Source organism: Juglans regia, chromosome 1 (assembly GCF_001411555.2).
Source record: "Juglans regia cultivar Chandler chromosome 1, Walnut 2.0, whole genome shotgun sequence".
Classification (NCBI taxonomy): Eukaryota; Viridiplantae; Streptophyta; class Magnoliopsida; order Fagales; family Juglandaceae; genus Juglans; species Juglans regia.
In genome coordinates, this window is record NC_049901.1 from 1289059 (window position 1) to 1303062 (window position 14004).

Consider the following 14004-nt stretch of genomic DNA (forward strand, 5'->3'; position numbering starts at 1 on the left):
TCGTTAGAGATTGGCTCTCTTGATACCATAAAGAGGAATAAGCACTGCTTGAATTTTGTACAATTTTATTCAATTGTCAAAACTAGTTTTTATACAAAACAGAGTAACTAAACAAGGAAAGTATACAATATGAAACGGCAACTATGTATGGAAAGTGTATAAAGAAAATAAATACAAATGAACCAATCCTGGATTCTAGCTTGCAGTAGTTTCGGCATATCAGCTGTCATTAGGCAAGAATCTTCCGTTACATGAGTTGGCATATGATGACAGATCAATCTTCCTTGATAGAAGCTACACTTAATCCATTCAGGGCAGAGAAATGAACAGGTTTTACTAGGATTTTCTTGTGAGGTGGTTGTGCTAGGATCCGATAAAGCTGATATACGCTTCAGTAGTACTTCTCATGTACTTTTCCTTTTATCCGTGAATTGTTTATATTAAATGGTTTGATGTAATGAACATTTTAAATTTTTATAGATATGTATATATACGTAATAATTCCACCAGTTTTGAACGATTTGGTACCGTGTTTAGCTTGCAATGTGATTATGTAACCCCTTTATTTTCACAGGGCCATGTCCAACGCACACGAGTTTTTATATATACTGTAAACTAGGAATACTAATAAAGTTTAAACATAGAAGTCGCACTTGAGAATTTCAAATAGCCATTATGCATTAGCGACCTGAGAACTGCGAGAAAGAGGCGGTGGCATTAGACTTGGAGGATGCGGTTGAAGTGGATGTGTCTCCCCGGATTTTCTTATCAGAATCAACGTAGGCTGGCTTAGCTGGTGGCGGGTGCTCCGTTGAACCCTTGCTTTTCAGTAAAACAACTATTTCAGACATTGAGGGCCTCTGTATAGCCGATGCCTGAGTGCACATCAGAGCTATCTCTATTATTTTTTTCACTTCTTCTGCTGTATAATCGTTTGGGTCTAAGGTATCGTCAACCAAGTCCAAATGCTTGCCACTCTCGTGCAGATTCCATACCTATTTGCACCATAAAAACAAAATAAATAATGAATTGGCAAATTTGAGCATTTGAATAAAAAAAAAAATATATATATACCATACAAAAATCCAAGCAAGTAGATGTAGAACCCAATTGATTTGGGACATTACCCGTGAAAGGAGGTATTCCCCTTCATCTTGAATCTTCAGTTCGCTGCTTTTTCGGCCGCATAGAATTTCAAGGACGACGACACCAAAGCTGTAGGTATCTACCTTTTCTGATAGCTGACCATGGATTGCATACTCGGGGGCCGTATATCCTCTGATGGATATTCAGACCAAATCAGTTACTATTTAATAATCGTAAAGAACCAAAAAAAAAACAAGTGATTACAGAGTTTGGGATACCAGGGCTAGGCCATTACTCATATAACCACAATAAAGTCATCATACAATTCATGCAAAGTTGTCTAAACTGCGAAGGAATTGGTGTGAGCTGACTTACAACGTCCCTGCAAATCTGGTGCTGAGATGACTTTGATCCTCTGGTAGAAGTCTTGCTAACCCAAAGTCTGCAATCTTGGGCTGGAAATCATCATCTAGAAGAATGTTGCTGGTTTTTATATCTCTATGTATGATACATACGTGGAATTCTTCGTGTAGATAAGCAAGTCCCCTGGCTGTGCCCAGGATTATCTCATTTCTCTGTTTCCAGTTGAGAGATCCTCGTCTTTCCCCTGTATCCCATAATTAACAGTGTCTAGATTAAGTTTTAACAAATTCAAACAGGGTTTCGAGGTTTATAAAGATCAAAGAGTTGAGCTGAAGTTACCAAATAAGAACTTATCCAGACTACTGTTTGCCATGTATTCATAGACAAGAAGTTGTTCTGGTCCTTTGCTACAACACCCAAGAAGACGGATCAGATTCCGATGATGAACATTACTTATAAGCTTCACTTCACTCTCGAAATCTGCCTTTGCCCTCGAGGATTTCCCTATATCTAGTTTCTTGACAGCAACTATTTTCCCATTTTTCAGAGTTCCCTAGTCAATGATGCAAAGATAAAAAACAAGGAAAAGTCGTCAGCATACAACCAGCAGAGAATTAAATGCAATACTAAATGTAGATAAAGATCTGATAACTATTAAAATGGTAAATGGAAGTGTAAAGAGAACATCGATGCCTTTTCATACTGCACGACCATAGTTTCACAGGATTAAGTAAAAGAAAAGGAAGGGGGAATAAACTCATGGAAGAAGTGATGCAAGATGCACACGATTTTTTTTATCTCTCTCTCTCTAATTTTACCTTGTATACATCACCAAATCCTCCTTCTCCGAGTTTGTTTTTTTCGCTAAAATTCTTTGTTGCTGATTTCAAGTCCTTCAACTTGTAATTCACCGGACCTCGCAGTTCAGTTGCTCCTAATATGTCACCTGCTATGGAGGGAAGCAATTACAATCGTCTCATAAATGCAGAAAACTTATTATAATTACTGATAAATGAGCTGCGTGCATCCAAAGTTAATTATTATCATAGATGAAAAGAAAATGAGAAAAGCTTTAGAGTGAAGAAGCAGAAGATCACATGGTTTTGCAAATAGACAGAAATTGGACTGACCAAGAATAAGAGAATAATTGCACTTTATTCCTTCCAAGTGTCCTGTACTTTGATGGTAAAATGGTCCATTGCGTATTCAGAATATTTACTTACAGTCATTAACTTCATGATATGATGTCAAAATATTAAAAACGTGGTTTGAAGAAAGAGGAAAATACAAAGAAATTCACAAATTTTATAGCTAATTTTCCTAGAAGAAGGAAAAAAAAAAAACATAAATCGTCATAATTAAAATATTACTGGAAAATCACAGTGCTCACGTAGCTTTACCTCTAAAAGCTGCCTTGGGCCTTCTTGACAGTGAAAACCAGACTAACAAAGCTATAATGAGAAGAGCACCTACACCTCCAACTACTCCTCCAATAATGGCTTTCTTCTTGCTCGAATTTCCTGTGATTGAAAATAGGGGGGTATGAACAATTACGACAACGAGATATTTGAAGATAAAATCGTGGCCAAGCAGTATGCGAGAAAAAAATGATATATTGGCTAATTACAAAGACCCACCATTTCCAAGGAAAGGACTGATATTAGTTGTTTGGTTATCAGCAAAGAAGGCGGTGTTCGAGTACCTAAGGAAACACCCAGCATCAACTGCCCTACCATCTTTACCAGGAAGACATATCTGTGCATTGGTGTAAGCAAGTTTCAAGCAATCCAGACAATCAGTCTCACTAGCTGTTTCCACACACTGTGCCACACCATACACAGTACCACCACCAACCGCAATTTCCTTCCTACTCGCAGCAAAGAAACCATTTATCTTAGGAGTTGCAACTTGGAGATCCAATAACAATGCTTCCACAGCTGTAGTAAAATAGGTGGCTTGGGATGCCGTCTGATTCTCACAAATCCCTTCGCTACCAGGCATTATGATCTCGTCATAATAGAAGCTGGCGCTCTCGTACCTGAAAATATTGCAGCATCCAACATCAAACTTCTCTGCTGATGCACCAAATTCATATGGTTTCTAGTTACCACCCAGAAGCAAAAGTTGGCCGTTTGTTAGAGACCTCTTAACATAAAATTTTAAAAACAAAATTGATTTAACTAACAAGTACAGGAAGCCTGATCAGTTGTTCCTCTCTCTCTCTCTCACACACGCACACACATTATATGATCGCAAAACATTTATCATCTTATTGTAATGATTATAGTTGAACTGAAAGTACAAAGATAATGCCAATATGGTTGTCTTAACTGGTAAATTTTCTACAAACATAAGTGTGCAAATGCGCATGCAGACCTGTGTGAATAGTTTGACTGATTTAATGCCAGAAAGTTGGAAGTAGTTTATGGGTTACTAGTTGTTGATAGTTGGTAATTAGTGCTTTAAATTTTTAATTAATAGAAAAATGATTCCGACATGGACCGATCAAAAGAGGGAGTTCATATTAATTTTATTACTAATGACATCTTTTAAAAACACTAACGACGTAATTAGGCAGGCTTGTGTAGAAAATAGATCCAAGGCCAGCGAAGAACAGAGAATGACAATCTTGTGGCGGTCTTTATTAATTGTCTCTTTTATTTGTTTCATTTGGGTCAAACAACAAGCTAGCTAGCTAGCTAGTCAGCAATGAATTCTGTACTACCGATAACAATAATTAAAAGCGTCATGTTGGATTTGGCATCCATTTTATTAGTTTATAATTAATATGGTAATATAATATTGTAAATATATATATATATATATATATTGTGCGTTCTTTATTTAATTCCCACTACTCAAAACCATGGGGATATATTATAACTCCAGACCTGCTTAATTAGAACGTACAGTCTGATCATGAGCGGATATATATATATATATATTCATTTTGGGCAGCGCTGAATACACTAGCTAGTACCCCATGGTTAATTACAGGGACAGCCGACTTGTTTAAAGTCAACACCGCCAATAATGGCGGCACGGTGGAATTATCTGTAGGTTCGGGCCTATTAGTTGACAAGACTGCATATATACCTTAAATAATGCTACCAACTGAGAAGATACATACAAATTCTTGATCATTAGTTACCTAATGCACGCCCAGTTGAATACTCAATAAACTAAAAAAAAACAATTATAATTATCAACCAAAAAAAAAAAAGAAGGGTAAAGAAGAGTTTGTACCTAAGGAAGCAGCCGTCATAGATGACACGAGCACCGTTGGCAGCAGAGCAGTTGCGGATTTGAGACTCGGCTGCGGTGAAACAAGAAATGCAGTCTGCAGTGGAGAGGTGGTTCCTGCACTGCACCATGGCGTAGGCCGGGCTCGAGCCGCTCACTTTTTGTGCAGTCGCGAAGTATTTGTTGCTGCCGTTGTTCAACTTTGCTCTGAGTTCCGAGAACGTCTCGTTCAGGTTGGTATAGAAACCCGAGACGTTGGACACGTTGTAGGTGCTGCAGCCCTTGTTCAACAGATTGATCTCCGGGTCTGCAACGACGCCCACTCTCAAACACCACCAGTACCATGTTGCGGTAATCATCAATACCATGTGCATGATCTTTCTATGTAGGACGTTCATGATGATCTTCAACCTTTTGAAGATCAAACACAGAATCTGAAAAATAGATAGTTAGAATATCTAAAACGACTTACTAGTCTAAAAATAGAATCATTAGGAGGGATAGGATAGGAGGGTTAAGGCTCGTGTAATGGGAAATAAGAGGGATATAAGAAATGGACGGCAAATACGACATATGGGAACTATATAAAATGAAGAAAATAATTCCGCCACCAACCAGTACGCGTGGGGCACGTCTCTACAATACTTCGTAAGACAATTGGTAGGCCAAATAGTAAGTCTAAATTTTAGTTATATATGAGAAAAAATATTTACATTAAACATTAAACTAGTCAAAAGTCTAAAATTTGAGCTACTAGATTTGGACTCTCTCCAAACCTGACGAGTTCTTCTACACAACTTTCTATTGTTTCTCAACTTCTACAGACCATCTTACGTGTCACTTGTTTTTTTTTTTGTTTTTTTAAATAAAAAATGTATTTTAGAGCTCTTGGGATTCAAATTTTCCCACATCCTGCATTCTCCCTTCCCGTGTCTGCCCCCCCGCCCCTTGGGGGTTCTCTCCCCCAGCCTCATTGTCCTTCTGCATGGCTTCACCCCTTCGCTCGATTGGTTGTGCTGCCGACATCATCACCGACCATCTTTTACTTCTACCGTTGTATGGGACCGCCGACAAGGGTAAGAACCGCCCGAAGAAGAGTTTTTTTTTTTTTTCCCAATATCTCTCCAGCCACTTATTCGCTCCATTCACTTTTAGTTTCCCTCCACACAGTCACTTATTAGCTCTTTCACTACTGGATTCTTTGTTTTTGGGAACCATTTGAGTTAACTCCCAAGTACGGAAGGAAAGGAATGAAGGGTGCTATTTTCTCCTTTTATTTTCAAATCAATATAATTTTTTTGATTTCATGTTTCTCTAGCCTAGTACTCAGTTTAGGATTCTTTTGCCAACACTCTGGTAAGCTAAGTTGATGTCAGAATTCTGAAATATGGTTAAAGATTATTAAACCCGTTCTTGCTTTTTGGGCCTCTCTAATATCACACGCACACATGCCTCCCAACACGCATGAAATAAACCAGCTTGGAGGATAACGTTTGTATTTTGCTGTGATTCTACGCACTACAAAATTATTGCTTGCCCTTATTTTGATTTTGAAAGCTTGTTGATTAATAGGTTGAAAGCATACTGGATTTTAAAATGCACATGTGAGCGTGCATTATGTATATTGGGGACATGATATGCTTCTCCACATATGTTGTTGCTTGAGAAATTTGAATTTTCAGTTAATGAGTGTCACTAGAGCTGCTTTGATAATGTAGTTTTAATAATCTACTTTTTTGATACAAAAACTCTACTTACAACTGGCTGGGGAAACTCTCACATAATTGGGCTCACTTTTTATAAAAAAAATTATTTTTTTATACATCTCTCTCTTCATTTCACTCAGCTCCACGCCGTCGTCTTCCAGCCCACAAGAGACCTGCACATTTCCTCCACAAAGACAAAATCGCCATTTGGGTATTTCTTACAAATTGATTTATGATTTGGATTTTACCTTGTGTTTTACTTTACATGGGTTTCGATGAACACTTTGTTCCGATTTACGTGAGTTTCGATTTACACTCTGCTTTGAAGGGGAATTTATTCTTTTATTGAGTTGGGTTTTCTTTTATTGTTTTGTTTTCCGTTGTCTTGAAAAAGTTGAAGAACTGATCGAAAACCATGTATGTCTCTATCTTATACAAGGCCTACAATAAAGTCAACATTTCCCCAAAATCTCAACTCTCCTCCATTGACTGCTCCTGGAAACACTCTTCATTTTTTTTTTTCTTTTTTACATCGTCCATCAGTTGATTACTCCGCAGGCGACTCTCCGGCGGCCCTTTTATTCACCGTTTAATACTTTAGGAGGTGTGTACACCAATCATCCCTTCAATGTTCTTCCCTTTCGATGCTGAATTAATCCTTTTTTGTTTAAAAAAAATCTTTGGAGCTAAAATTGAGATGTACGTGTTTGGTTTCAGTGGAATATCGATTGCGAATTGTGGGTTTTTAAAAATATTTGTAATTGAGTATCGGGTTTTTAATCTTTTACTGCTTTTAAAAATATCTACTTGTTGATGCACATAAGTTTCACGCTAAAGATATAGATTATGCATATTTTGTTTAGTTGAAGAGTTCACTGAGTTAGTAACTTGGGTTATCTATTTATCTATCAATTTATTATATGGAAATTGAATTTGGATTGAGATTTCTATTCAAAGAGGTTATATTGAGCCTAGTGCTTTCAATAATAGCTTCTTAAGTAGATTTTCTATTTATTAACATCTTTGTTGTGCTTGTACTGTGTCTGTTGTGGTGTATTTCTGTTGTGCATGTGTGGTGCCCTCTGCTGTGATGCTTTTGTGCATTCTGTTATGGCCCTTGTCCTATGCTTTGACAAATTTAATATGGTCATTTGCTTCTTCCTAAGCATTAATGAACATGTGAATAAAGTCCAAGTGGATTTGCATATAAAATTATACTGATTTGGCTCACTTTTATGGCTCTTTTCCCTTTGGAAGATTTGAAGGATGGACACACATTTTGATGATATGGTTGGGTAGCAACTAAATGTGTGGACTATAGATATTATCTTTGTACTAGAAACTGAAATGTGTTGGTAATTTGTGGATTGTTTTGGTAATTTGTGAACTGGATATTAATTTTTGTACTAGAAACTATGTTGGAAATTATCTTTTGGTATTTATATGGACTTTTTGGTAATTTGTGGACTGTTTTTGGACTTGAATTCATCTTGTGAATTTGATTTCATAAGACTTTCACTATCATGTAGCTGGAAAGTCATCAATGACTCAAGGAGTATGACTCAAGGCATGTATCATGTTATGAAAATGTGAACATACAGAGAAATTTACTATTGAGGTGCTTTATAAATAGCAGAATATATTGCCATGATGTCAAACAAACTCCCGATGCAACTTAGAACAAATGGTTTGGAGTAATTTACACCTACTCAAGATTACTGGGGGTAAGATGGTTGTTGCAACTTGAGAGTTCTATTCCTCGACAACATGCGTATCTCTAATAACTAAAGGTTTCAGAAACTAATGACTTTGATTTCATACTTAAGGGTATAATTTTTTTTTTTGTCAAATATTATTAAAATATATGAAGTGTATTTATAAAATATAAAAATAAAAATAAAAAATTTGTCAAATATTATTAAAATATATAATATTATATTATTATTTTAACTTTAAGATAGCTAGTCCAATGTAGACTCACCAGTCAAAAATTTCAAAAATTAAGATTCTAACTACACTTTAGACTTGGCAATGCCAATGCTCTAAGTGGCTAGCAGGAGTTCTGCAAATCTATGTTACGAGGTCCAAGTCAACAATTATTCTCCTATTGTGAAATCTTTTTCCATCTTTTGTATTCGAGATTAAACCTTTTGAATGGGTTCTAATATAAGTTCACTAGTACACTCATCAACATAAAAATTACAAAATTTCTAAGTTCAAAGTCATCCTTCCATAATTTCCAATATATTATATGAATAATGCTAGATAAAGTTATACATTGCACAAACACCGTACATTCTTTTTAAAAAATTAAGTAAATATAGGACTTACATAAATCTTCATAATTTTGAATAATTATAACACAAAAATAAAGTATATTAGTCCATCATGTCGATCACCATCCTATTTCTTGTACATATTTCATCATATTTAACTAGATGTTCTCTCTTATATACTTTTTTACCTATTTGGATTATGCTTGTTCTTTTAATTAGTATGAATAAAATCTTTTACTTAAAAAAAATCATCATTTTCTAGAAAAGCTAAGGCTCAATTCAAGAATTTAGAGTTTAAATTGATCATTAACCAAGTAGCGATCTTACCATAACAAAAGCATGACATAGCTCCTCACTCGTGTATCAAGGATAAGGACGTAAGATTATAAGACCACAAGTTGCCTCGAGTTGTTTCAGCAAGAAGTCAAAAAGGTTGGGCAATATCCATGATGTCCAGCCGTCATCCACCCAAGTAAGTCAATTTTTGGTAACGAGTTGTTCCCCTCGCGCAAGGTCATTGAGTGTTTCTCCACTCTCTTCTTCATTAGCAGAGTGATCATTCCATCATCAATACGACCCCTCCGAGTCTGATCTGTTAGGTGTTCATGGGTGCACAATTAAGATTAGGAGGCCCAACCATATTGATGTTTTCCATATTACATAAAGGATGAAGAAAAAACCGTTAGATGAGAGGATCATGCGCCTGTTACCAAAAGCATGGGAGGGCCATGAATGAAATCAAAAGGTGGAAATGTAGAGCATAATTTCTGGATTGTAAAGAAACAGCACATTTGCCTATAAAAAGATCAACCTCGTACATTTGAAGAGAGCACTTTTTAAGAAACACAAAATACTGATTTAATCATCGGAGCATTCTGCCGTTGGAAACTACTATCAAGAATCAAGCTTTTATGATTTATTCTTTTCTCAGTTTTGCAGGTCTCATGAAGTCATCGGCGTACCGAAGGTGAAATAATGTCATCGGGTACGTAGTGAATCATTGTAGATGCTGAAAATATAGGGAGGCATCAATATGTCAATGGTGATCGAGCTACATTTATCAAAAGTCGTTTTCCGAACACCGAAATGCACTAAACAGGAGATAGCTAATGTCACCCGGTTGCACTTATTTTCAATGTCTCAAAACATAGAAAAGTGGGTAAAAAGATGTCCTCTAGAACAGAAATCTTCCAATCCGTTAGTGCTCCAAAGACATTATATGCTTAATAATGGCTTGTGGTGTCCGCATGGGTTTCATGTAGGGCCCGGTCGACCCACAGATGGTCCATGTCCGAATCCTCCAACATTATTATTGCCGCTGCTTCCCAACCACTGCCTTCTTTCCAGTAGCTAAATTATGGAATAAGAAGGACGACCATAAAGTGTTGTACTACTCTGAGGTTCTCAGCCAATCTTCATAGCATACTAGATAAGTAGAAGTTCGCATGTTGTTTTGCTAGAATACTGCTCTTATCCCGTTTTAATTTGGCACACCACCCTTAGAGAGCAATTACATCAGTCCTTTGATTTTTTTTTTTTTTTTTTTTTTTTAAAAGTAGTCCTTTGTTTTTTCTACATATGAACATGTAATTTTCTGCTTAACATAAATAAATAAATAAAAAAAAGCAAGAGAGAGAAGCAAAATTTAAAGAGGGCAGATAATGATGTCAGAACTGGACCAGATCATGTTCATGGTAGTTGGTATAATTCTTGCATAAGACCCATGCATGTGGGAGAACAAATCGAGCCAGGTTGAGCCAGCAATTTATAGAAAACTTGAACTAGTTGGGTGAGGAATATAAAGAGTTCATTGCTGGCAGAAAGAAAATTTGACTGATGCAAAGAGATTACTAAAAATATGCCAGATCTATTGCAAGCGTTATTTTTTCTTTTCTCCTTTTTTTTGTTGAAATGGAGACGCCTAAAAGAAATGAAGAGTTTTTTTATAGTTTCAAGTGATCAAACAAATTCCTTGCCATTTGTTTCAAAAAACCAAATAAAGTGATGTAGCTAAAACCATAACAATTTGGACAGGAATCGAAGTAATATTCTCAACAAAAAGTTCATTATTGCTATTATTATTAGTTTACAGGCTGTTCCAACAGTATCCTCTTTTAAAATCGTTTATGCTAGTTCCCAAATAAAATCATATTTCAGTTGTGCCCCAAGTCCTACCTTTGAGACAGGATCCTGCAGGGTCAGCTAGTTTACAGTCAATTTCTACCACTTTTTATTTTCTCTTTCCTTTCTTTCCCCCTTGGCAAAAGGGTAAGATGAAGGAGACCAAGGTTTGTTACTCGCTACACCCCTTTTAGCACCTTTAAAAGAGTTAGCAACTTTCAAATTCCACTATTTTTTTTTATTCTTTAAAAGAGCTAGCTTTTATGACAAGGTGATACCATGTTCAGCTTTTACAACAAGGTGATCTAACAAGTCTAGCCAAAATGAGCCTATTTTAGACAAACCACCTAATGTCCCATGTACTTTTCATTATTCGCAGGATGAGAATCAGAAAAGGGAAAGAAGGATGAGGCAAGTTACCTGATGATTATATTCTGGATAAAATCTCATTGAGAGCCAGAACAATGTTCTCGTAGCACTGCCAGACAAGCGATGCATCTTTATACTTTGCTGCATAATCTAGCTGTAAAGTTCATCAAACATCATCAAGTATTGTGAATTTGAAAGATTTAATTGGCTAGAGTGAGCATGTTTTCTGTAAGAGGAAAATCATCATCAAAAGATGACATTTCCCGTGCAGATTACAATGCTATGTAAAGCTTCCCGATGAAAAAAGACACCCGATATCATGAGACATTAAGATTATGGATAAGCACCACTTACTTTGGTAGCATTATTGAAGAGATTGGAATACAACTTCCTTAGCTCGGGCCTGTCACTTCCCGGCTTCCCTTGGATTATGGTATACAAGTCCTGTTTCAGGTAGGACGAGTTCTTCCTAAGCACCTTCTGTGCTTCTACCCACGACTCTGACTCTATCAGAGATTTTATACCTAGCAAAGCTTGAGCATGGCCTCTGATTCCACTCTTCGCCTCTTCGTACGTTGTACCTGGTACTACCATGTTAAACTCGAATCCATCAGAAACCTCCGGACTGGCCAATAGTACTGACACTATTGCTGCTATTCCAGCTATTCTTCTACGGAAATTAGAATCGAGTATGACCTTCTGGGGCATCTCTCTGGACCTAAAAGACGGTTTAAAACAGCAGGTGAAGGTTGGAGGATGAGGATAACGTGACAGGTTGGGTTGTAAGACCAATGGTGTCGTAAACGCCATCATCCTCTTGCGAAATTCTTAATAATATAGCTCAACGGTGTAATTATCTTTCTTTCCAAATTCCGTTGTCAATTTCCCGAGCGAAGCCCAAGGATTTATATAAAGAATATAATAAAGAAATGCACCTACGATCAACTATCGGATAAGGAATTTCCAAACATAACCTGTAATCATCTCTTTCTCAAAAACCCTCCTGCAAAATAATTAACATAATTACATGAGCAATATGATAATAAGTAGAAGTTTTCACGGATAGCATCTGCCTTCCTCGAGAAACACAGTGCGCATAAATCAAGTTAAGATTATGCTAGATTTAAGCAAATTGACTCTGTTTTAAATCAGTTGCTCGTATAATGAGTTAATTCAAGACATCAGGTAATTTTGACGTGAAAGAACTCTCGGATTAGTAAGTTCATCCCCTCTCCGAATGCACCCACATAAAAAAACAACCGTATAAACTCCGATGTAGTAGCCAATAATCAGAACCCAGAGAGAGAGAGAGAGAGAGAGAGAGAGAGCTTGCGCGTACCTGAAAGTTTGCCTTAGAGGGCGGAAGCCGGTTGGCTAACGAGAGGTGGCTGAGCGCTTGAGCTGTTGCAGCGGAATGATTTGTTTAGTTGATAAAAGGGATTTTTCACCTCATCCACAGCACTTTCAAATGACGCACAACGTCGCTTATTTTTTCTTTTATTTCTGCACGGATTGCATGTGTCCTTGTCAATGGTGAGTCAATTTTGATTTAGGGCTGCTTTTACATACTCATCTTACATAATTATTATAATTTTTTAAAATTTTTATATTAAATATAATAAATATTTTATTTTTTATTTTTAAAATAAAAATTATATTATAATAATATTTTATTTTATTTTCCATTTTTATTATATCTCATATAATCAAATAAGACCTTAGATTGTAACCCATAATATTTATAAAGATTAATTTTAGATTAATTTTCATCTCAATTGTTTTATTACTCCCCCTATAATTAGGGGCCATGGTCCATGGATTCAACTTTTAGATTTGGTACTTTATTCGGCCTAAAAGTATCATCATCAGTTTGGCTATTATTCTATTACTTAAATTTTATTTAATATCAAGCTTTTTATCTTTTGTCTATCACACTCACAACATAATTCTATGTTAAATTATCTTTCTAAACTTTATATAATAATAAAATATTATTTACTTTTAAGTCTTTTTATTATCTTTTACCTACAATATAATTATTTTTATTTGTTTTCAAATCTATTTTATTAATTATGCATATATTAAATCCATCATAATAATAGCTTCATTTTTATTTTCATTATATCAAATTAAATAAAATCAACGTCCTCTCAAATTACACGAAGAAAACAATATAAAAAAAAAGAAAAGAAATATGACAGTTAAATGAGTGAATGGAAAGCAACGTTTTGGAACAAAGAAAAAAGAAATGAAATTCCAAAACTGAAATAAAATTTAAAAATAGAATAAAATATTATTAAAAAATATTTTAAAATTTTAAAAAAATTAAATTATTTATTTTATTTTATATAAAAATTTAAAAAATTTATAATGATTAAGTAAGATGAATTGAAAAGAATTATAAAAATTTTATCAAACTTTTTCAATATATAATATAATATATTACGAAATTTTAATTATATAATATGATATATTTCGAAATTGTTTATTTGTAATTTCTCTATCAGCACACAAAAATGTTATAATAAATAAAAATGATTATATGTACAAAAAGAAAATTATAATAATAAAAGAGAGACATTTGAGACTACATAGTACATACCCTCTCTCCTTCTCGTCAGTCCGGTGAGACGATCTGAATCAGCGTGTACATACAAATATATCTCCTTTTTAAAACATAATCCGTACTCTGACAAGGACCATTGCAAGGATGGTGGCACATGCCTGCTGTCATATCACCTCTCCCCAATGGACGGTCATAGATTCTCTAGTACGGATCTTTCAACGGCCTCGATTTCACTTCCTCTCACCACTCTCTCCGACTCCGGCTCTCTCCTCTC

At 35.5% G+C, this 14004-nt stretch overlaps 2 protein-coding genes across 6 annotated transcripts; both read right to left on the reverse strand.

The window, feature by feature from the left end:
- Window positions 1–532: 532 nt before the first annotated feature.
- On the reverse strand, window positions 533–9068 carry LOC109001258 (cold-responsive protein kinase 1-like). 2 transcript variants are annotated; one of them, XM_035688676.1, is made up of 9 exons: window positions 9002–9068; window positions 4696–5126; window positions 3087–3487; window positions 2850–2969; window positions 2268–2395; window positions 1789–2002; window positions 1462–1693; window positions 1128–1278; window positions 533–995 (listed from the first exon to the last, which is right to left on the reverse strand). In XM_035688676.1, exons 1-9 carry the CDS (start codon window positions 9002–9004, stop codon window positions 681–683), a joined length of 1995 nt encoding a protein of 664 aa, XP_035544569.1. In that variant the 5' UTR covers window positions 9005–9068; the 3' UTR covers window positions 533–680. The 2 variants fall into 2 exon arrangements, with proteins under 2 accessions (XP_035544569.1, XP_035544571.1); XM_035688678.1 differs by lacking the exon at window positions 9002–9068 and having other exon boundaries at window positions 4696–5216.
- LOC109001354 (psbQ-like protein 3, chloroplastic) lies at window positions 8949–13986 on the reverse strand. Of its 4 annotated transcripts, none has more exons than XM_018978603.2 (5): window positions 13767–13982; window positions 12504–12667; window positions 11519–12167; window positions 11216–11318; window positions 8949–9266 (listed from the first exon to the last, which is right to left on the reverse strand). In XM_018978603.2, exons 3-4 carry the CDS (start codon window positions 11975–11977, stop codon window positions 11223–11225), a joined length of 555 nt encoding a protein of 184 aa, XP_018834148.1. In that variant the 5' UTR covers window positions 11978–12167; window positions 12504–12667; window positions 13767–13982; the 3' UTR covers window positions 8949–9266; window positions 11216–11222. The 4 variants fall into 4 exon arrangements, with proteins under 4 accessions (XP_018834148.1, XP_035544578.1, XP_035544572.1 ...); XM_035688685.1 differs by lacking the exon at window positions 8949–9266 and adding an exon at window positions 9295–10138 and having other exon boundaries at window positions 13767–13986; XM_035688679.1 differs by lacking the exon at window positions 8949–9266 and adding an exon at window positions 9296–10172.
- Between the last annotated feature and the right edge of the window lie 18 nt (window positions 13987–14004).

Excerpts from the sequence above, each read along its gene's own strand:
- LOC109001258 (XM_035688676.1), bottom strand. Across the intron at positions 1,694-1,788 it reads TCTGGATAAGTTCTTATTTG|GGGAAAGACGAGGATCTCTC; the intron begins GTAACTTCAGCT and ends TATGGGATACAG. Across the intron at positions 996-1,127 it reads GGGAATACCTCCTTTCACGG|GTATGGAATCTGCACGAGAG; the intron begins GTAATGTCCCAA and ends TGGTGCAAATAG.
- LOC109001354 (XM_018978603.2), bottom strand. The coding sequence starts at position 11,977 with ATGATGGCGTTTACGACACCATTGGTCTTACAACCCAACCTGTCACGT. Across the intron at positions 11,319-11,518 it reads TCTTCAATAATGCTACCAAA|CTAGATTATGCAGCAAAGTA; the intron begins GTAAGTGGTGCT and ends TGAACTTTACAG.